This window comes from Lissotriton helveticus, chromosome 9 (assembly GCF_964261635.1).
Source record: "Lissotriton helveticus chromosome 9, aLisHel1.1, whole genome shotgun sequence".
Lineage (NCBI taxonomy): Eukaryota > Metazoa > Chordata > Amphibia > Caudata > Salamandridae > Lissotriton > Lissotriton helveticus.
This window is the reverse complement of record NC_136070.1, coordinates 358,151,107-358,174,763: the sequence shown is the minus strand read 5'-3', so window position 1 is coordinate 358,174,763 and position 23,657 is coordinate 358,151,107. Positions and strand designations below refer to the sequence as shown.

The window sequence follows — 23,657 nt, the reverse complement described above, 5'->3', positions numbered from 1 at the left end:
CCTGCTCCTCCACTGCACTCTTTAGGTTGCGTCTGGAGCCGGTGATGCAGTAGCACGGTGCCTGACATGGGCCAACTCTCATCCCAGTTGAGGTTTCCACCGCAAGGACTTTGCTGGGACCGCTGGTCCATGCAGATCAGCAGGCACCTCCTTGCCGCCACCAGTATGGTCTTCACCGCTTCCTCCCATCCCAAAGGCCACGCTGCCACAAGTCACGGCGGGGCTGGAGCCGTCTGTGAGCTCATTTTTTCCGGGCATTACCAGCCAGCGACGTCCACAGTCCCCGCCCGGGTTGAGTTTTAGCTCACAGGCCACATGATTAGTGCTGGATATGTAGGAGTTTAGAGCAGGAGCCGCGTTAGTGTGCAACCATCTTCTCCAGCAGTTAGCCACCCCACCCCAGTCTCTGCTGTCTTTAATCGAAACATTAATGACTAGAGTGCTGTAAAGTCAAACATCATTATACGCCAGTTAAAAAAGTATATATATATGTAGGTCTACTGACTGGACTTCCCTTCGCCCCTTGGCAATAAACAGAAGTCTTTGATGGGTGTGAAGGTGTGGCTAGGAGTTAATGCATTAAAGTCATTAGTGGTCAAAGAGTGTGTAATGAACAAGTTACTTACCTTCGGTAACGATGTATCTGCAAGAGACATTAGTAGTTATAGATTCCTTACTTTAGAATTACCCCCAGGCATCAGACTGGATCCGGAGAAATATTTCCTTAGCAGTACCCCTGTGCATCGGTAGGTAGCGTTGGTCGACTCCGCGTCCATCTTTGGCGTCGTGTTCACCGGGATGAAGTCACGGTGTCTACTTGGATTCCGCCCGTAAGCGCTGACAACTTTTCACGGCAGAAGCGCAGAGCTGTAAGACACTGACCACGGGTACACAAAACTAGGGCCCTGCAAGGGAGTCTCATTCCCTAGAAGTCAGTTTGCAGAATGGGGAGGATGGGTGGGGCGGTAAGGAATCTATAACTACTAATATCTCTTACAGAAACATTGTTTCCGAAGGTAAGTAACTTTTTCATCTGCAAGAGTTGTAGATTTCTTACTTTAGAATAGATACCCTAGCAACACCAACCCCCGGAGGTGGGTCTGCGAACCAAGTTAACACCAAGAAGTCCTGGAGAACAGAACAGCCGAAAAAGCTGTCTCTCTGGACTTGTCTAACCAGGCAGTAATGTTTTGTGAACGTGTGGAGGGATGCCCACGTGGCTGCCTGGCAGATGTCAACCAGCGGAATTCCATGTCCCAAAGAAGTAGTAGCTGCTGTTGCCCTGGTAGTGTGGACGCGCAGTCGTACTGGAGGTTCCTTTTTAGCCAAAAAGTAACAGATCTCAATTCATAGGACAATCCATCGAGAGATGGTACGCTTGTGCACTACCTGACCCATCTTGGCACCCACATAACCCATGAAGAGTTGATTGTGTGGTCAAGGTAGAACGACAGTGCACGTTTTGAATCCAGAAGGTGGAGTCTCTGCTCCTCTTTGGAAGGGTGCGGAGGTGGGAAGAAGATGGGCCTCTTTGGAAGGGTGCGGAGGTGGGAAGAAGATGGGCAATGTGATGGTCTGACCTATGTGGAAAGAGGTAGCCACGGTAGGGAGAGAAAGCATACCAAGGTCTGGTGAGGTATCCCGACCAATGGCCTCACCCAACTCCTCTCGCCAGCCCCGCTCTTAAAGTTGGTCTGCTAGAGGATCACAAGACCCCTCCTAGTCCTCCTCACCCTCCTCTGGCTGCCAGTCAGTACGGTAGGGAACGCCAGTAAAGAATAGAGGTACAAAAGTCCAGGTCAGCGCCGGCACCGGCGTCAGTCGATGCTGATACTGCTCCGTGACGAAGTCATGGGGGAGGCTGGGGTCGACGCCGGTTGGGGCGCAACTGGTGTCGGGGGTGTCATCACTGGAATCGGCACAGGGGAAGGTACCATAAGGTTGACTGTCACCGATCCGGATCAAGTCCTGGATACTTGGGGCCCTCCTGCACTGAAGCCACTGGCCTCGAATGCCCAGGCCCCCAGCCGAGTCGGTGTGGCCGAGGGGATGCCAGCAGAATATGGCTGTCCTCAGATGCTATGGAGCGCTTCATAGAAAGCTTGAGGCTGGGCAGGGGATTCCCCAGCTCCCGGAAAGGGAGGGAAGTGCGGAGTCACCTCAGTAGCGGGCTCTGAAGGCAGAACGGTCAGAAAACGACTTCAGGTCATGGTTGCGCTCCAGGTGCGTATCCTTGACAAATATCAGCTTGTGACAGGAGTCACAAGGCTTGAAGCCAGTCCATCAATGGGACATCCCTATGTGCACCAGGAGGTGAAGGACTCGAAAAAGATGTCGGCAAAAGTCAAAAAAGTTTTAGTCAAAAAGTGACTGAGGGGAACCCTCTCTCCAGTCGCTGAAAAAGAAAGAACTGACATCAGCGCGCAGGGGCGGTGTCTAAGTACAGACTGCAACGTCATCCCGGCAAACATAACACCAATGACAGATGCAGAGTCGACCGACATCACCTACCGACAAGCAGGGGTCCTGCTAAGGAAAAAAGGTCTCCGGATCCATTCTGATATCTGGGGGTTATTCTAATTTAAGGAGTTTATAACTACGGTCTCTTTCAGATACCACTTTCACTTCTATTGATGTTTTGGTGAATGGACCTCCATGCGCAGGTTACACACTGATCAAACTCTATCCCAAACTCACAAGTTGCTTGAAATGATGCTCAAAGATGGACGATCGAAGGAAAAGAGGTAGGTGAGTGAACTCAGCATGAGCTTCATCATTGCAAAGCAGGCCTCTAAACAAACTACAGTAGGATATTGATAGCCATGCACTTCATTTAAACAAGGAGGGTGTGGCTACACACTCAGAAGGAACAAGCAGCCACACCAGGCATCAGAGTACCTGCAGTTCTGCAAAACAGAAAAGTAGACACTCCAGTGTAAGGAAGAGGATATAATCACACCTGTGTTAAGGCGGGGCATTGAAAGTATTTTTAACCTGTTGAACGCTCATGATGAGCTCTGCTCGTCATGAGCCACGGTGCACGTGTGCTCTTGACGAGCTGAGCTCGTCACAACGGTCCAAACGCTCACACGCTGGGCTAATTCTCCCGATGTGCTGAACGTTCTTAAGAAACGGGTGTGGCCATGACGAGCTCAGCCCGTCATGAGCACACGGCCACCGTGGCTCATGACGAGCTGAGCTCGTCACGAGCACTGGGGCGCTGTGCGCACCCCCGTACCCCAGCACAGTGGGGGAATTACCCCTGCGGCCAAAGGGTTAAAGGCACAAGAGGGACTGATGATCTAATGGACACAGATAAGCAGATAATCATAGTCACAAGTTACTTAACAATGTTGGCAAGGAACAGGGAACAGGAGATAATTGAATGATCATTTACATGCGCAGTATTTAGTAAATAAATATATGTGTACTTGAATATGTGCAAGTACTGGTTTCTAATATTCGAAACACCTTCAGAATTTTCAGACCTGACAGCCTCATGCTGATCTTCCCCCCAACGTTTTGCCTTCTCCCTTCCCATTTTTCTGAAATTCCTTTTTTTTGGTTTTAGGATTCTGTGCACTTTACCACTGCAGACCAGTGCTGCAGAGGTTGTCCTCACTCCTTTAAACACAGTCAAATTGGCTTAAACCCATATTGGCACATGAACTTTACTTATGTACCCAGGGCCTATAAATTAAATGCAACTAGTGAGCCTGAAGCACGTATTGTGCCACTCACTTAAGTAGCCTTTTAAAACATGTCTTGGGCCTGCCATTGCAGTCTGTGTGCAGTTTAAACTGGTGCCAACAAAAACTTTTGCTAGGCTTAAATCTTCCTTTTTTTTAATACATTTAAATCACCCCTAGGGTAGACCCCAAACAGCCTGTGGAGCAGTGTGCATTGTATTTAAAAGGTTGGGCATGTACTTTTACGTTTAACATGTCCTGGTTGGGAAAAACGACATACCTCTCCCATAGTATAACATTTGGTTAAAATATTCCAGTTATTAATACCTAGCATTCTGTCACCCCAGAAATCCTGGGACCAGGGAGGGATAGGAAGGAAATTCCAAAAACAGGCGTCGATGGGGTAGAGTTTATAAGTTTCTCCCACTTCAACACTGGCACCAGTAACACATATTGAACCCTCAAACCAAATCTTCAGTACGCTCCTGGACCTGTGAATACTACAAAAGAAGGACTACCCAGTTGCCAGAGGACTGCCCTACTGATTCAGGACTGCCCTGCTGATTGAGGTCTGCCCTGCTTTCTGAGAAAGAAGACTGGGCCTGCTCCTTTTATCCCAGGCAGAGTGATGACATGGGTCCGCTGGCTAACCTCCCGTTCTGAGGTACAGGGGCACAACAAGCTCCAAAGGCCTCCCTGCAACTGACAAGCTAAAATGCTGCAACAGGACCTGCAACTAAACCTGCATGAGCCCCGCTAGCATCTATTACAGTGAGTTCCTGATCGCCACGAGGCCCTGCCCCAGGTCTTGACCCCTTGGTTGACATCAGAGTGCACTACCCTGAAGAAAAATGCAGAAATCCTGAAGTTTTGAACTCTTTGTGATCACAAATGGCACCTTCATGTCGAGATTCTGCCACCTGCAATGACCACCAATGAGCAGCTATGATGGAGCTGGCACTTCACGCAACAGCAACCACCAATGATGATTGTCAATGCGAGATATGCCCTTCGTCTACAGCAACAACAGCCCCCGGTGACTGCAAAGTTCAAGCTCCATCAACCACTGCCTGAGATGCCAGCAAAGAGCATCCGCAATGCGCATCTTGCAACTTCCTCCACCACGAAGTTGACTCTCATTCAATAAATCAAGTGAGATTTTAAAAGCTAGGCTTGGTACCCGTGGGAGTATCCAGGTGCTTGTTGTAGGTCTCAGTGGAAGAGCCAGGTCTTGAACCACTTCATGCAGTCGGTCAGCGAGTTGGAGCGGAAGCGTGTTTCAAACTTTGGCGGCAGGATAGAAGAAGGAGCATCCTCCGGTGCGGCAGCGGCGTATGTACGGAATCGGTGGGAGGGGGAGGTGTGCAAAGCAAAGATTCCCAGGGGGGTCGGTGGACATGCCGACAGAGATTCATGTAGGGGGATCCTTGGTTCCGGAGGGCTTTGTAGGCATGTCTCAGGAGCTTGAACTGGCCTCTCTTCTGGACTGGGAGCCAGTGTAAGTCCTTTAGGTGCTGGGTGATGTGGGTTCTTTTGGGCGGGTTGACAATTAGTCTGTTGGCTGTGTTCTGGAGTGTCTGAAGTCTTTGCAGGAGTTCAGCGGTGATCCCTGCATACAGTGCGTTGCCGTAATCCAGTCTGCTGGCTGATGAGGACCTGCATTACAGTCTTCCTGGTGTTGATGGGGAGCCACTTTGCGGATCATGGGCAGTGTGTCAAAGCAGACTGAGGAGACAGTGTTGACCTGATGATTCATGGAGAGTTAGCTGTTGAAGATAATGCTGAGGTTGTTGGCGTGGTCTTTTGGTGTGTGGGTGTGTCCGAGGTCCTCCGGCCACCAGGAGTCATTGCAGAGGACGGTGTGTTTGCTAAAGATGAGGACTTCCATCTTGTCTATGTTGAGCTTGAGGCAGTTGTCCTTCATCCAGGCTGAGATGTTCTTCATAGAATTGTGGAAGTTTGTTTTCGTCGCGGTAGGGTCTGCTGAGCGCGAGAGGAGAAGTTGGGTGTTGTCGGTGTAGTAGATGATGTTGATGTCGTGAGATCTAATGATGTCTCAAGTGATGTCATGCAGACATGGAAAAGGGTAGGGCTGAGGGATGAGCCGTGGAGGATGCCGCAGATGTTGTGCTTGACATGTGATGTGAAGGGAGGGAGTCAGATTGTCTTGGTGCGTCACGTGAGGAAGGATGCCATCCATTTGAGCGTGACATCTGTTACCAATCAGGCGTAGGCAATCGATGTATGTGTGGTGGGAGACGGTGTTGAAGGCTGTGGAGAGGTAAAGCAGGATCAGAGCAGCTGATTCTTCTCTGTCAAGTAGGGTGGCAAAGTCATCTGTTGCAGCAATCAGGGCTGTCTTGGTGCTGTGGTTGGTTCGGAATCTTGATTGGGAAGGGTCCATTAGGTTGTTTCTCTCCAGGTGTTTGGTGAGTTGGAGGTTGATCGCCTTCTCCAGGACTTTGACGTTGAAGGGGAGCAGTGAGATGGGATGGTAGTTCTGGAGTTCTGGCGTTGGGAAAGGTGGAAGTGTTTAATGAGGCCTTGAGTATGATGGTGAGTTGGCAGCTGATCACGCCTCTTTCGAGGTTGAAGAGTTGGAGGGGGCAGGGTGTTGGTGGCTGCCCTGAGTGGGTAGAGTTAACGAGGGTGGCTGTTTTAGGTGTGCTGAGATGTTTCCTGGAATGGTGGAGGTTGATCGGAGGCTGAGGGGGTTAGAGGGCTGGGGATCAAGGTTTTTATGGATAGTCGCTATCTTGATGTGGAAGGGGTTCGCTCAAGACTTTTTTTGCAGGACTAACCTGACCGCTGTATCCCATCCACATGCCTTCGCCATCGGCCTGAATGTGTGACTTTCCCTAGGTCTAGCATGACTAGATAACCACCAGTAGGGTATTGTGTTTTTAAGTGCTACACTTACTTAGGGGTCTATTTGGATGGCGGGCGGATCACTACCGCCGGGCCGGCAGTGGCCACCGCCGGCTCGGCAGTGATGATCCGCCTGCCAAATGACCCCGGTTCAACCCTGCCATATTAGTGTGGCGAGGGGCACCACGGCGGATGGAAAGACCGTCCACCGCTTTTCTGCCAGTCGGATTGCCGTCCGGGCGGAAAAGGGAATCAATATGGTGGTGGTGCCTTGCAGGCACCACAATCCATATTAGTATGCCTGCCTTTCCATGGCGGAGACTCCGCCATGGAAAGGCGTGCGGAGATGGGCATTGGGGGCCCATTGTGGGCCCCTGAGGGTGGGTATGGGGGGTGGTTTCACTGGGGGGACTTATGGTACCCCCTAATTGGCGTACACAAGGTGGCAGGCACCTCGAGGTGCCTGTCACGTTGTGCATGCCAATGCAGAACATGCATATATTGCATTGTGGCAGGTGCTGCTGACAGCACCGCCCGCCGCAATGTAATATATGCTGGATGCGACCGCCAGGGTGGCGGCCGCATCCTTATTGCAATACCGGGGACGCCGCACCTCTGGTGGTCGATGTGTACCGTTACGGTGGCGGGCGGACAAATTCCTCCCGCCATCGTAATGATGCCCTTAATTCTTGAAACTGCATATCTCCGGTTCTACTGATAAGATATCTAATGCCTTGGTCTCATTTTATTTATTACATTTTTTTCTATTTTTCCAAATTAGTACGGGATATTTTTGTATTGTGCTGCTGAATACTTGTTGTGAGCTGCATAACTATTTGACATATTTTTCTCTAATTTAAGCCTGACTCCTTGTCTGCCAAGCTACTGGAGGGTTAAACACAGTTGAATTCAGGGACTATTCTGGAGTGGTTTTCCATAACAAGGATTGTCGTTGTTGCTTGAGAAGTGCTCACACCGGCCTCAACCTACAACGCAATTTCTCACAAGAATGTACACACCGAAAAATAGCAATATTCTAATCAACAGTGGTTGAAATTTGGAATCAGATCTACTTTCCTTTACATTCTACATTGATATACATACCATCTCCAAAAGAAGTCCTTCTTCCCTTTCTTTTTGTTGATCCACCGTATCTTTATCATAATATCTTTTCTGAAACTAATTGAAAAATCAAACAGAATAATGAATTTGATGGCATAAGTGCAGCAAAATATTTAGTAGCAAAGGAAATATATACTTACTGAATCCATGGAAACTTCCATTCGGTCTAATTCTAAAACGGTCTACAGAAAAGAAAAGCTGTATTAGTTTTCACAGAATTTTCATAATGAATACTACAGTTGCAGGTGCAGGAAATTAACATCCATGAGACTCTGCAGCTGAACTCCTATTATCATCATACAACTGAAATTTGCATTTCCTTTATAAGAACTAGTAAAGCATTCCATGTGCTACAGCAAGCCTGTGATTACTTTATCTGCGCAGATCTATAGCTCCGCTTGACCTTATTTAGATATCATCTCATGGTACATCTTTAAAGATGGTGTCCTCTTCGGCTTCAATATCAAGTTTAAAAATGGGCAAAGGTATTAAGTCTGGGTCATAACTGGAAATGCATGAATGCTTTGAGACACATAATTTTTCATGAGTCTCTCCGTGCTTCCAGTAAATTATCATCCATGTATTAAGTCACTCATCCTCACAGTTTTCCATCTACTCATCCCTATTGACTTATTCTTGCATTCACCCACTCGCAATACAAAATATCAGACACAAAACTTCACCATTCCATAAAGAGACACTTTCACTTATAAGCCAGACCTACTGTCGTTGCTATTAGTTTGACAGTGTAAAACTGCTCGTCTGTCAGGGGTATGAGAAGAACTACTAACCTGTGTGGGTGTGAGAGTGCTGTTGGTAGAATTAAACTGGCAGTGTGAGGGATGTGAGAGTGCTGTCAGTAGGGTTATCTGCTACCCTGTAAGGGTTGTGAGTCCTGTCAGTATTGTGTGACTATATCGTTTGTGAGCGGTGTGAGAGCGATTTTGATAGAGTATGATAGTAACTTTTGTTCACAAACTTTATTGCACTTTCCAAAAATATATGAAATCTTTGCTGAACTTTGGGCTTTACCAATACTATATCGTCTTACTCTGCAATCATTTGACTAAACACTAAGTCAGAATGGGGTTATTTCTTACAGCAATAAAACATATAAAAGTGAGACTAGAATAACACTTTAGTTGAACAAAAATACAGAAATATAAAAATCCTTTATGAACATCTATCCAAAAACTTCATTACCATTATATTGCTTAAAATGCAAATTTAAGTAAATGGCAATAAATCTTTCAAGTAGCAAGTACGAATTATGAAATGGATAAAGTAATCAAGGTAGAAGTGCTGGATTTACATGTTTTCGTAAATTACATCTCAACTATTAAGCAAACATTATGAATGTATTTCCTGGGACTGTTACATAAAAGGCAGAACAAAAACGGGGTGTGATTGTGACAAATACAACTTCCAGTGTCTTTGCAAGAATGCTTCAATAACTGAATATGTGAAGTTCTAACGAGCATACACAGGCAAACATTAATGTAAAGTGCCATTGCCGTGGGTTATCTAATCTAAATACTATTAATGGAATGGCACACTAATTTATGAAGCACTAATGAGTAGATTTCATAAAGACTTCTCTGGCTTGTTTGCTTCTGGTGCTACCAACAGATTTGCAGGATTGAATTCCCCTAGTACATAGCATGTGTGGTTATACCTTCTTTGGATTTTTCAACCTTGCTAGCACAGAACATCACTCAGAGTTTCAATGTAGAGCTTCAAATATCGTGCAATCCAGGTTCTGGCCTAAAATAGAAGAGGTCTCAGGCATGCTATGGTCACGAAGTCCGTAAGCCACAGGTCCATACATAGGAGGCATTCAGAGTGCCTGTGGCTGTGGGCGACCTTAAAAGATTTTGTAAAGAAATGATTCTTACAGATGATAAGTGAAGAGATAGTTGCATGCCTCCATAATTTTGATACAGAGCAGCAATTTGTTCTGTGCTTTATGTAGCCGGAGAGCCGGTGACACAGAGTGTTGACCCAATCTCTTTGCTATTGCGAAATGCATGGTGTCACCTGTGCTAGGACCATATTACTCTTGCAAATCTACTTCATCCACTTTCCATCACAACTTAGTCTTCTACCTAGGTAGTCAAAATCTGGGTGCCTAGTATGACATCATACAAATTCTTAGCTGCCTTTCCCTTCCTGTAGGGTCTAAATACAATACATTTGGTCATATCAGTGTTAATTAGTTATCTCCATAGAAGTCTGAAAAAGTATTAAGCAACAGTTGTAGACCGGTTGACATAAAGCATGCTAAGAGTGTATCATCTGAAAAGGAGAGTTTCTATCTTAACACCTTTCCGCATGGAAGTAAAATCTGAAGGGGTGAAGCAGAGTAATTTTGGCTCCATCATTTCAGGTTTGACTAGGCCATATATATTTTTATATATGGCCTCATGTACTCGTGTGATAACATAATTAATGTAATGCTCATACGTATTTGTGTGGTTTGAATAACACTGTGGCTCTATATATATATATATTCACTGAAAAAACCATAGGTTATAGACCATATATAGTTAGGAATTAGCATTTACAAAACCTTGAAAATTCACTGAAAAAACCATAGGTTATAGACCATATATATTTAGGAATTAGCATTTACAAAACCTTGAAAATTCACTGAAAAAACCATAGGTTATAGACCATATATCGTTAGGAATTAGCATTTAAAAAACCTTATTTTACTCACACAAAACCATTGAAATTCCATATATAGTTAGTTGCACTAACTATATATCGCACACCCGCAATCCACTGCTGATGATGTCACATATTACATCATTCATGACATGGTCAGTGACATCACTGATGACATCACTGATGACATCTCAAATGACATCACTGATGACATCACTGATGACATCATCCATTGACTGTGTGTTTCTGTAAAGTTTAAATATGTTTTACATATTGAAGAATGAGTAGATGTATAAGTGTCTGGATGAAGGATTTAGGTGCGTGACTGACTGTATGAGTGAGTGATTAAATGTGTCTCACTGAGTGCATGGGTTAGTGACTAAACTGTCTTAATTTGTGCATCATTATGTCTGTTGTTCTGTAAACTGCTGCATGTGTTGATCAGTAGCTATATGAGTAACTATATGGGTTATTGATTGATTGTCCAAGTATTTGTATGGGAGACTGAGTGTGTGTGTGGCTGGCTGGGAGATGTGTGACTCTGTGCAGATCAATGTGTACTTGTATCAATGATTGTATAAGAGAGTAAGTATGTGTTAGTATATGTTTGAAAATGTAAGGTACTCTATGTTTAAATGGAAAATGGAAAAAATAGAAAATGGAAGTGTGATTGATTCTTTACAGGACTGACTAGGTGTGTGAGTAACTCCATGGATGAGTGGCAGAGTGTGAGTGTCTGTATAGGTGTATGAGTGCATATGATAGTGTTGTAAAGATAAGTGATTGTATGTATGAATGATTGTATGGGTGAATGAGTGAATGTGTGTGTAGACGTAGGAATCAGTGAGTGCGTATGTAGTAACTAGTATTGGTGTGTCAATGGTTTCAAAAATTATACTCTGTATTTAACACTGGGTGTAACAGAGGTTATATTAAAGTGTGAGGAGATGCATTGTATTGTCACATGAATGATATCATCAGTGATGTGGTCATTGATGTCAAATGAGATGTCATCAGTGATGTCATCAGTGATGTCATTTGAGATGTCATCAGTGATGTCATCAGTGATGTCACTGACCATGTCATGAATGATGTAATATGTGACATCATCAGCAGTGGATTGCGGGTGCGCGATATATAGTTAGTGCAACTAACTATATATGGAATTTCAATGGTTTTGTGTGAGTAAAATAAGGTTTTTTAAATGCTAATTCCTAACGATATATGGTCTATAACCTATGGTTTTTTCAGTGAATTTTCAAGGTTTTGTAAATGCTAATTCCTAACTATATATGGTCTATAACCTATGGTTTTTTCAGTGAATTTTCAAGGTTTTGTAAATGCTAATTCCTAACTATATATGGTCTATAACCTATGGTTTTTTCAGTGAATTTCAATGGTTTTTTAATAGCAAATATCATAAGCTGTCGAATGTCAAGTACGTGGTAAGTAAAAACATTTTCGTGTTTATGCACACTGATCTGCTTTGAATGCTGCCCCCCCCCCTCATTTCTATTAGGAGTACTCTCTCTTTGCAGATAGTGAAGGGTAGTTAACGCAGGCCTTTGCCCCCGTTGTAATCCGTCGTGCCTGCTTCTCTCTCCATTTGATTGATTGTTCTCTTTGGTTCATTCTCTATTTACAAACAAGGACAGAGTCGCAATACTCTGTTTAGTCTTTGCAGATAGCGAAAAATCGTGTAAAAAAACAAAAGGAATCGAGCAAAATCAGTAGGCCACTAATGAGATCTCTTTTTGACCTCGCTAAAATAGAAACATTAGGAACAACCTGTTGAAAATAGCAATGTGTATGTACATAAGCGGCGTTCATTTGTGTTCACAGTACCCCTTGTTGATTGTTTGAATCGAGCATTGAATTGTTCGAAGTTGGTTCTCTTAAGGATCTTCTCTGCCTGCAAACGAGGAAGAATAGGAATATTCTCTCTCCCTTTGCAGATAGTGAAGGGTAGGTAACGCAAACCTTTAACACGTCGTGCCTATTTCGTTCCTCATTGATTGATTGTTTGCCCGAACATTGACTGTTTGGGAATTGGTTCTTTTTGGAGGTATTCCCTGTTTGCAAATAAACGTAGGAAAATCTTTGCAAGTAGTGAAAGGGTAGGTAATGCGGACCTTTCTCCCCCGTTGTAATCTGTCATGCCTATCTACTCCCCACTGATTGATGCACCTGTTTCACCCGGACCATTTACTAGAGATAGGTCATCTGGCCCGACCAGAGAGCACCCCTAGTGAAAAGGACATATGCAATAATAACGAAGTGATCACTGTATCCTGTTAACAGAAACTTTAGCATGAAACAACCTGGAAAGAAAGGAATAGGAAAACGAAAATCAGTAGGCCACTAATGAACTTTTTATTAAATAACAAACAAAGAAATGATAACAATACGTAATGATAAAACCTATTATTGTCCTAGAAACAAGAAACGTTAGAAGTAAGCCCGTAATAAGAAACCTGAAAACAGTAAGAGAAACCAAGTGTAACATTGCAACGGCCACAAGGCAACGAGGCTTCATCGCCCCTCACTGCCCCAAAACGTGTCTGTCCCACCGCCTGCCACGGCCAAATAACGGCAAACTGGGAAAGATACAAGTCAGCAGACATCCGCCCCATTCTGGAAACTTCCAAAGTGCAACAGGTTTCCGGCTACGCCCAGCCGGAAGCAACACATATAAGGCGGGTCCTGCTGCCAACCGTCGGCAGAAGATCATCACGTAGGGTGTAGCCGGAGGAAAGGCCGAGGCCAGCGGGACCCGGCCAGGGGATTGACAACACTGGAGAGTTGCAGGAGGGGGAATGTCTATGTCCTCGACCCTCCCCTCTCTCTCCCAGTCCGGCCGCGGTGGCACTTGAGAGTTGCAGGTTGTCCCCCCACTCTCTCTCCCGGTCCGGCCACCAACGGCCGGGGGCTGGGGCCGACGGGATCCGGTTGCAGCCGATGAGCCAAGGAACCCATTCATGGGGCCAGAGCAAAGGGCGTCCGGCCGCCATCCACCGGAGGTCCGGCCCAAAGACGGACGGGACATTTCTTCTTTCTTTTATAATGGCTGCGACAACACTGGGGGGGATGTCTTGCACATGCCTCCGACCCCCCCCCCTCGTCCTCATCGCCTGGTCCGGCCATAACAAATGTCAAGCGAGACGCCGTGGGGTGCACTGGGTGGGAGAGACGGTGCGAACAGGCCTCTCCCGCCTCCCCAGGTGGAGGCTTCCCAGCTGCACCCTCAGCGCTCCAGGCGCCCGGAAAAGGGTTCTTCCACTGTGGCGATGCTGCAACGTCTCGCCCGGCAGGGTGGAGCCCGTCCGCTCATTTGACCCCGCGATCGCCAGTAGCTACCGAACTCTCAAAATGGCGGTCGACCTGGCAAGAGCGGGCCCAGCATAAAGAAATGGCCCGGTCACTGGTTGACTCCACCACCGTAGTCCTCCACGACCTTGAAGATTCTAGAGGAGCCGCGGGAGTCCCCGACCCCCGCAGACACCCCCGATGGGGAATGACTGCCATGATCGCCCGTGGAGTGACGAACCTGTAGCCGCGGGACGTCGGCGCTCCCATGCTGGCGCCAGCCTCAGTTTGAATGACTAGAATCCTGCAGACCTCAGTTCCGGTGAAAGCACGGTGTGACCCGGTAGGAAAAATTGTTGCACCCCCTCCCCTTTTTGACTGATGGTTCAAACCACCGATCCTTTCCTTTGCCCTTTTAACGGAACTTTGGACTGCCTCCCCCCCCCCCCGCGGCGCCCCACGCCGTTATTTGCTGGGCGGCAACTTACTAGACATCACCTTCGTGCCATCTAGATTTCAGCGCGTTCTGCTGCCTTGGAACTATTCGCACAACAGACCGCTACTGACGACCCACCCCCAGGCAACATCTTCTGAATTTTCATAATTTGAAAGAACTAGTAACATGTCCTCATCAGGAATTTCCTCTTCAATCATCTCATCAGGAATCTCCTCATGAAAACTCTGCAATGATGATTCTTGTAACTCTATGGTCTCCAAACATTCGATAAATTCGCCATCAAGAGATAATTTCATTAAATGTAGTGGATAATTCAAAAGAAATTGCCACGGTCTCTTCATTGTTTAAATGTTTTTACTGTTTTTGTTTTGTTGTATATATTTATAAGTTATTAAAGTTTTATATTCCTACTACTTTGTTGGAGTGCTATATATTTTTAATGTGACACATAATTGTAAAAACTTTGATGTACAAAGAGTCATCCCTGGAATCTTCCGCTTAAGGCTCGGTCCCCTCCCCAATCACAATACAGGATGGTTTTCAGATAGTAGGAACGCGTGTGGTTTGACGGATCTCATCGGGTGTGGGCCTTGATCTACTATAACTCCTTTGAAGAGGGGTGATTCTTTACAGCTGGGGCCATAAACTACATCTGCAGGGCTAGCTGATAGCCTGGACAATCGGACACAGAGGAAGAGGAGTGTCAGAGGGTGCGGTAGTGAATAGGGCGAAAGGGAGGTGTCGGGCGGGCACAGAGTGTGATTCTCAGGGAAGAGCAGCGCAGATGGGGGGAGGTTTATTGCCGATGCATAAGACAGAGAGCGGGGGTGACCAGTGCCTGGGGAAGATGCTTGCGAGGGTGGGGAGCCATACTACGGATCAACAGCGTGCAGAGAGTGGGTCTGGTCAAGGCATCTAAAATGGCTGCCGTGCACGACAAAAGTGTGGCATTTCAAAAAAGGCAAGATGGCGCAGACAATGTTTTTCAACACTTCCTCATTTCCTTCGAATCGAACGTTAACAGACGTTGGTGCATATTACCAAAGTTAAGCGATATTTATCGCTAACGATGCTTAGCAACGAATTTTTTACCGCTAAGCATCGTCAGAAATTATCGCAGATAAACCTTGCTATTATCAAGGTTTATCGCAAATGCGATAAAAAACGGCCGCAATGCATGAATATCGCTAAAAAGTCAGCGATATTCATGCATTACCGAGCTAATGCTCTTAGCCATGTTATCCACCTCCCATTGGATAACATGGCTAAGAACTGCTCAGGGCAGGTGTTAGTTTTTGGAGATATTCGCGCTTGGCGCGAATATCTCCAAAAGTTGGTAATAGGAGATAGATATCTTGCATGTTGTAATGCAAGGTATTGTGGTATATGGAACTCATACCATAATCTCTCAGGAAAACAGAAACTGATCCTTTTGGGACCGCCTGAGAAGGCCTAGGGGGTGAGGGGTACTCTACTTTGCCCCCTTTTCACGTTCCGAACTATTTTATTTTACTCTCTTCTATAATTACACAAAATGGCAGCGATAAGATGCATCAGAGACAGACAGTGAGAGAAAGGAGGCCGGAGATGAAGAAGAGATGTCAAATACACATTGGAGATAATATAGTGGGAGAAGGGAAGTAAATATGAGTAAACTTACCATGTAACATAAAAATGTTGCACTCTATACTATAAGTCTAATTTTATACTACAATCAATTCGCTACAACCTCATAAATTAAAAATAAAAATGAATAATGTCTCAACCAATTTTTGATTTCTAAATATAAATTTATTCTTCTGAATTTTCAAAATTTGAAAGAACTAGTAACATGTCCTCATCAGGAATTTCCTCTTCAATCATCTCATCAGGAATCTCCTCATGAAAAGTCTGCAATGATGATTCTTGTAACTCTATGGTCTCCAAACATTCGATAAATTCGCCATCAAGAGATTGATCCAAAGAATCATTCAAGTCATCTCCTCCTTGTGAGAATACTTCATTATTGGTGCTGTCAATTTCAATAAATGTAGTGGATAATTCAAAAGAAATTGCCACGGTCTCTTCATTGTGAGCCATTTTATTTTGAAATTGCTTGCTGTAAATTGCAGAAAAAAATAATCACTTTCATTTATCGTTTTTAGTAATACATAATATAAAACTAACTTTATCAAGTATTTAGTATAACAGAAGGACTGTAAATAAATAACAGAAAACATTTTTCAAATTATCTTAAAGTGTACAACATAGTTCCCCTTACAAATTAACAACTCACCTTTTTAAAAGTAGGAGAAGTGTTAGTACTGTGTAAACCAAACACCAGAAATTGAGCACCAAAAATTCCTCACAAATGTACCTCAGACAGTAGTATCACAAAATGGCTGTGGTTTCCTCTCATTTTAGATATATACATAACCAATTAACTTTCATCACACACAAATACAAAACCAAAGTAACATTTTAATTGGTTCTAAATTTCAGCACTTTCAAATGTGTTTTCCCCATGCAATTTTCCATAGGACATTTAGATACGTCTACAGCCTGAATGGCTGAACGGAATTACACCAAACTTGGCAAAATGGTACATCAAACCTAAGAGGTCAGGGAGGATCTACTATGCCCCCTTATGGTCATTTGCCCCTTCGCTTTGGCCTCCTCTTGTCTCTCGATCCTACCGAGAGACAAGATGGCGGCCGCTACGGACTGTTTGGAATGTTTACAGACGCCGTAGAACCAATCAGCTTCGCAAAGCTCCGTAACGCGAAAAGTACGCGAAGCGGAGCGCTGTTACAGATATATATCTTTTTTTGAACGTTAATTTCTCAAAATCCACTGGAGCACATATATTGAGACCTAGCAAAGGCACCAGTCCCTAATATTTTGCCAATTTTCGTGCAAATCCATTCAGCCGTTCGATTATTATTATTTATTTTTTTTTTGCCCCGCGGGGCCCTTTTAAAACCTCCACATCAAACCTAGGGGGTCAGGGAGGATCTACTATGCCCCCTTACGGTCATTTGCCCCTTCGCTTTGGCCTCCTCTTGTCTCTCGATCCTACCGAGAGACAAGATGGCGGCCGCTACGGACTGTTTGGAATGTTTACAGACGCCGGAGAACCAATCAGCTTCGCTTCACAAAGCTCCGTAACGCGAAAAGTACGCGAACTGGAGCGCTGCCTGGTCCGCTGTTACAGATATATATCTTTTTTTGAACGTTAATTTCTCAAAATCCACTGGAGCACATATATTGAGACCTAGCAAAGGCACATCGGGCTACCAGTCCCTACAATTTTGCCAAGTTTCGTGCAAATCCATTCAGCCGTTCGGGCTAAAAGTGAGGCCAACCGCCCTATGGAAAACTCAATGTTAAAAACACGTTTTGGGACCCCCCTTTTTTCTCAGCCCCCCCTTGACAAACCCCCCCCCAAATTTTCAGTGGCTGCTCAGAAACAAAATGTTCCATTTTCCTGAAAATTTCAGCCAATTCCGTCCACAAACGCCAAAGTTATTAGACATAGAATTTTCAAAAATCCCATAGAGAAAAAATCCTAACTATATATACCTACTGGCGACCGCCAGTAGGTAATATATATATATATATATATATATATATATATATATATATATATATATATATATATATATATATACTCAATTGAATAAATAATATTTGCATTCATTTGGTAATGTAAAATGTATTCATCCACTTAGTATTCATTCACTTAGGGGCCGATAACAATAAGGCCCATAAAGGCTCGGACCTGCGGTCAGAGCCTTTTAGGCCACATCGTAATCGGCAGCTTTGTTTCTTTTCGGACCGCCTCATTATGTTGGAGGCGGTCGGAAAAGAAACTGGCCGGTCATTCCAGCTGGCTTCCGATGTGCTTGAAGCGCCCACCTACCAGTCGGAAGCCAGCAAGTAAATCTCAAGGGCGGGTTTTTCCGCCCTTGAGATTACGCTCACGGTCTCTGGCTCGGTTTCCATGCTGGCCTGTCCTACATGGAAACCATGTCTGAAAACGTGTTTAAGGGCCCCCAGCAGGGACCCCCTTGGTGCACAGACTCTGGTTGGAGGCCGAGGGGGCACCTATGGTGTCCCCCCTGTTGATCCTTGCACCTTGTGGCAGGCACCTTGAGGTGCCTGCCAGAAGGTGCAGGGATGAACTGCACCATGCATGCTTACTACAATGGGAGCATGCATTACAGCCAGTTTAAGGCCGTAATGCATGCTCCCATGGTAAAATATAGGAATGCAACCGAACAATGTTCAGTTGCATTCTAATGAGGCAGTCGTCAGGCGGAAGAAATTTATAATGAGTACCTTAGCATTTTACATCTATAGTGTAACCGTATATGTAACTGTAATCATGCATTTAAACATGTATTTAGATGCTTGCTACACTTAATTGACCAAAAGCCTTAACCTTTTGGGTTTAACAATGTTTAACCTTCATCGTCAGTTTGCTTTAAATGCAATGGTTTCTCTCTTCTGCAGGTGCAGACACTTGATCTAATGAATAAAGATGGCACATTGTGTGAAAGAGATAAAGGGATTCGAGAGGAGTACTTTTGGCAAGGATGAGAAGTTTAGTGAATGCAGGGAGGACTACTGTCTTTACGGAAGAAGAGGCAGGAGGAACCCATGGACTTAATGCATGTTTACACCAAAGTAAAGAAATAATCAAGTGTAGTTGCAAAAATTGATTGTTTGAACATGTGAAATAATAGGACATGTACCGGACGCTGACTCTTTCTATGATATCATAATGAGATATATTGTGCAAAGAGTCCAGTGGTCCCCTTATAAGTGTATGGGGGCTTGCTCTAGCAATCCCAAAGAGGTCCTCTAAGGGGTAGGGTGGTAGAGCAGGCGTAGGCCTATCGGAGGGGAATGTTAGACATTCAATAATACACATAATAGTCAATAAATAATACACATGACTCAATAGGTAGAATTACACCAATTTATAAAAATAGCACATATGTTTACATATATTTAGGAACCAGAACAAGTTCGATCAGGTATGTACGTTTTTCAATAGAAATACTTTTTTCATTTAAAAAATCGATACAGTGCAATTTTCAGAAGCACCAATGTTATCCTAAGAGAGGAATAACAAGTTCAGCATTCAGTGACTTATAGGACCAATATCCAGGAGTTAAGGTGAGTGGTGGGCAAGATACAGGGCATCACCAGCAGAACACCAGCGACACTAGGGCAGCCAGGTTCAGGGGTGCAAACCAGCATCAGGTGCCCAATGTTACTCAATGGGTATCAGTCTTCACGGAAAGGGGCTGCAGGCTTTGACTGGGAACCAGTCTGGCTGAACCAATGGTGGGCTCAGGCCTCATGATACTCAGGGATGTAGGGACACCTTTGGTCCTCTTCCCCATGGCTCTGGGGCAATGGTTGCAGAGGTGTCTTTAGGCGTCAGATTTTCCTTTCTGGGAGCAGTTGTGGTAGAGGCTGCAGGCAACGTCGGGGTCCACGAAAAGTGAAGCACAAGTGGACTCGGTCTCTTGAGGACCACATTGGCACCATTGGTCCAATTAAACCAGAGCAGATTACATTGCGGCTAAAATCCTGGAGAGTAATAACCCTCCTAAAAGGATTTTCTCCCTGCTAAAAAGTAGTGGTTTCAACCCTCTCAGGAGACTGAAACATGACCCCGCTAAGGCTTTTGATTGTACGTCAAATGAGAGCTCGCTATCAATCCAGAAGCCTAAGTTCTTTACTGCCTTCTTTAACAAAAGTGCAGGTTTTAATTTATCAGGCCACCACTTTTCCGACCAGAGGGTCCTGTCTCTACCCATCACCAGAATTTCCGACTTGGCGGCATTCAGCTGTAAACAGTTTGCCGTCATCCAGTCAGAAATAGCTAGAAGGGCCTCTCCAAATTTCAAGAGATTATCTTGACACTCTTTAGAGAAGACAATAACTAGCTGGGTGTCATCGGCATAGGAAAGCATTGACAACCCTCTACTTTTTGCTAACAAAGCTAGGGGTTGCACATAGATGTTGAAAAGCGCAGGGCTCAATATCGAGCCCAGAGGAACCCCATGCTTGATGGCATGCTCCTGAGAGTGGGAAGGTGGTACCACCACTTGAAAAGTTCTGCCTTCCAAGAAGACTGAAACCACGCCAAAGCCGACCCCCTGACTCTGATATCATGTAGACGACATAGAAGAATGTCATGGGAAACAGTGTCAAAGGCGGCACTTAAATCCAACAGAATTAAGGTTGCCGAGTTCCCGACATCTAGGCAGCTGCGGATGTCCTCAGTCACTGCCAACAGTGCTGATTCTGTACTATGACGTGGACAGAAACCATTTTGTGAGGGATCCAGTGTTTTATTGTGCTCCATCAATTCCGCCAGAACCGTGTTCACATATAGCTCAGTAACCTTCGCTAAGAAAGGGAGCAGGGAGATCGGCCGGAAGTTGCTCGGGTCCGATGGCTCCAAAGATGGCTTCTTTAAAAGAGGTATCACTTTTGCATGCTTCCAGGTTGCTGGAAGTGATGCAGAGGACAGAGACATTAACCAATTCCCTTATCGCTGGAGAGATTGAGTTAAGAACTTGATGAAGTTGATCTGGTCTCAGCGAATCAGCTGGAGAGCCTGATTTAATTTTAAGGCACAGAGCTTTAATCTCAGAGAGCGAAAGTAGGGGAAAGGAGGACAAAGTTGTTATAGGGACATTTGGTCTGTCCTCAAACTCAACCGGGCGATTAATAGGCAAGCCCGCTGCTACAAGCGGCACAGTTGGCAGGTTGTTATAAATGATCTCAACCGTACGCACAAAAAAATCAGCTAGTTCCTCGCACTGTGTGTTTCACAGTTTAGTAGTAGTAAAGTTCTCCTAACTTTACTACTCCTAAATTAAGAGAAATCCTAACTTTAAAACTTTCGATGTTCACAGAAGGTTTTTAGGAGTCCTAAAGGTAGGACTCCTAACTTCTGTGAATACAGATATGAGTAAGTGCCTTCTGTGTATACCAAAATGAGTAAGTGCCTTCTGTGAATACCAAAATGGTAGTAAGTTTAGGATTTTGTCTCAACTTAGTTTTGTGAATCGGGCCCCTGATTTGTAAATAGAACATGGACTACTATTTGAATGTATTCTGTAATAGCAATCTCAGTCCCTCGTGGGATTTGTCAATATTGCTAACTGGCTTGAGATTTGAGAACAATTATATAAGTGAGGGCCAGAGAGGGTGGGGATTAGGTTTACTGACAAAATATTGAAAACTTGAATATCCTGATACTGAAATATCAACCACAAAAATATTGTTTCCCTACACTTGCAAAGTAAATGCCAAAAATCTGGAAAAAAACAAATATTTTTTACACTAATATCGAAAAATATATTCAAAACTATAATTTTTCATGATAGAGTGAAAAATAGCAAATATTGGATGTCTTAACATGTAACAGTAATATAATATAAATTACATATTTTTAAATAATATTTAAAATATATATATCAATATATACTTATTTAAACAAGCACACATATATGTATACATATACAGATTTTCAACCCACAAAAGTCACAGTCAACACGGAATCACGTACTCTCAAGACACGGCTGGTTTCTCAGTTTCAGGAATATTTATTCCGCTTCTTAGTAATGCGTTTTGGCTGTAAACAACCTTGCTCACACATAAGAAGCTGAGCACAAATAGAATCTATATACAAATACCAAAACATGTTATTTTTAAGTAGACATATATAATGTAAAACTATGTTTAAGTAATGCATTTAATTTATATTCTAATTTTCAAGTTAATAATATAAAAATATAATATATACACATTTTAAAAAAATCCTAGTTTCATTACACATAAAAAAGGAAATATAAAAAAATAAATTTTACTAAAAACATATTAGCTATAATCACAAAAATTACTATATAGAAAAGAATGTGTAATACACAAAAACATAATATTATCTAAAAGAATATTAGCAAAACTATTAAATTGTAGGACAAATACACATAGTACTCACACTCCAGCCTGTGCAGCAGTAGAGAAAACGTTGGATCAGGTGGAGTTAAATTTACTAATCCCACTACAGTCTGTGAAACAGTAGGAAAAGTGATCGACTTTGAGGGAGTAAAATCTGCTATTCCCATCCGGTTGGTGCAACAGCAGAGAAAGCTGACTCAGGAGGGGTATTATGATATTTTTTCCTGCATCCACTTTTGCCGTAGATAAACTTCTTCCCTTACTGACGCACAATTTGAAAAATTCCTCCAAAATCTCTCCTTCACTAAGCATCTACGGCCAGATGTAGGTAATCACATATTACAGATTCCTAAATACCGAATTTTACAGATTCGGTATTTAGGAATCGGTAAATGTGATGTAGCAAATGATTCGGTAAATATTACCGAATTTGTAATATTCGGTATTTACCGATTCGGTATTTACCGAATCGGTAATTCCCATTCATTCCTATGGGCCTGGAGTCCTATAGGAATGAATATGAATTACCGATTCGGTAAATACCAAATCGGTAATAAGGGGAAGATTTACAAGGGTGGCAGGGTGTCATATTGACACCCTGTTGCACCCCTGAATAGTGCATGGGTGCACATGTGGCACACATACATGCCCTAAGGGCATGTAGGGCATGTATGTCTGCCACATGGCACTGTTAAAAAAGCCTAAAATTGCTTTTTTAACGGTTTTCAATATTTACCACCAACTTGCAGTTGGTAGTAAATAACGAATCCTTAAATGAGGAATGCACTCACTTGAGTGCTCCCTACATTAGGGATACGGTCAATTACCACATCAGTATCTTAAGGATTCTGTAATTTACCGATTCCTTAAATTACCTTTTTTGGCCTCCTACATCTGAAAAGCCTAATACCGGTCGGTAACGGACGAAATTCGGTAATTTCGGCTGTTACCGACCGGTATTAGGCTACCTACATCTGGCCCCTAGTCTCTATAAACATATGCACTCAACTCTTCAGTAAACATACTTAAGCTCCTCTTTTCTGGTACAATGAGATAAGGACCTTAGCATCTCCTGAGGCAAACTGCAATGGCATGAAGTACATTTTTGAAGTATTCATTTTAATCGCCACGTCAGATGCAAGGAAATACTTTATCTAACCCTATTCCACTTGCATCTTATACCTGCACAGCTCCATACAATTAATCAATCAACACCTTTTGGGGGGCTATGGCAAGGTGGATGCCTTGTGCACATCCTGTGGAGAAGCCCACGATTGAGAGACTTTTAGGACCAGAGTTTTCCAGATATTTTGCAAATCCTTTGCCACACCACAGACAGTGGGGGCATCGTGAGTGACTTTAAGCCTCGCAGCTAATGAGTCGTGGCCCCTCCCTACACTCTAGAGCGGTCAGATACACACACTACACACACACACACAAATATATATATATATATAAATATATATATATATATCCCAGCTCCCAAATACATCAGTTTAGCACTCTTGAGAAACTCTTGAAATACAAGTTTATTTGGCTTGCTTCAACACAAAAGATGCAATTCGGTGACTGCCTTTGTC

At 44.0% G+C, this 23,657-nt stretch overlaps 1 protein-coding gene across 4 annotated transcripts in view; it reads right to left on the bottom strand.

Moving 5' to 3' along the window:
• Window positions 1–23,657, bottom strand: part of PPP4R4 (protein phosphatase 4 regulatory subunit 4) — a 1,921,930-nt gene that overhangs the window by 437,359 nt on the left and 1,460,914 nt on the right. For all 4 annotated transcript variants that reach the window (XR_013600947.1, XM_078660096.1, XM_078660097.1 and 1 more), the window contains exons 18-19: window positions 7,820–7,861; window positions 7,662–7,736 (exon numbers count right to left, since the gene is read on the bottom strand). Coding sequence is in view for 3 of the 4 variants with exons in the window: in XM_078660096.1 (XP_078516222.1) it covers window positions 7,662–7,736; window positions 7,820–7,861 (117 nt within the window). In the remaining variant the exon portion in view is untranslated. The remainder of the gene's footprint in view (window positions 1–7,661; window positions 7,737–7,819; window positions 7,862–23,657) is intronic.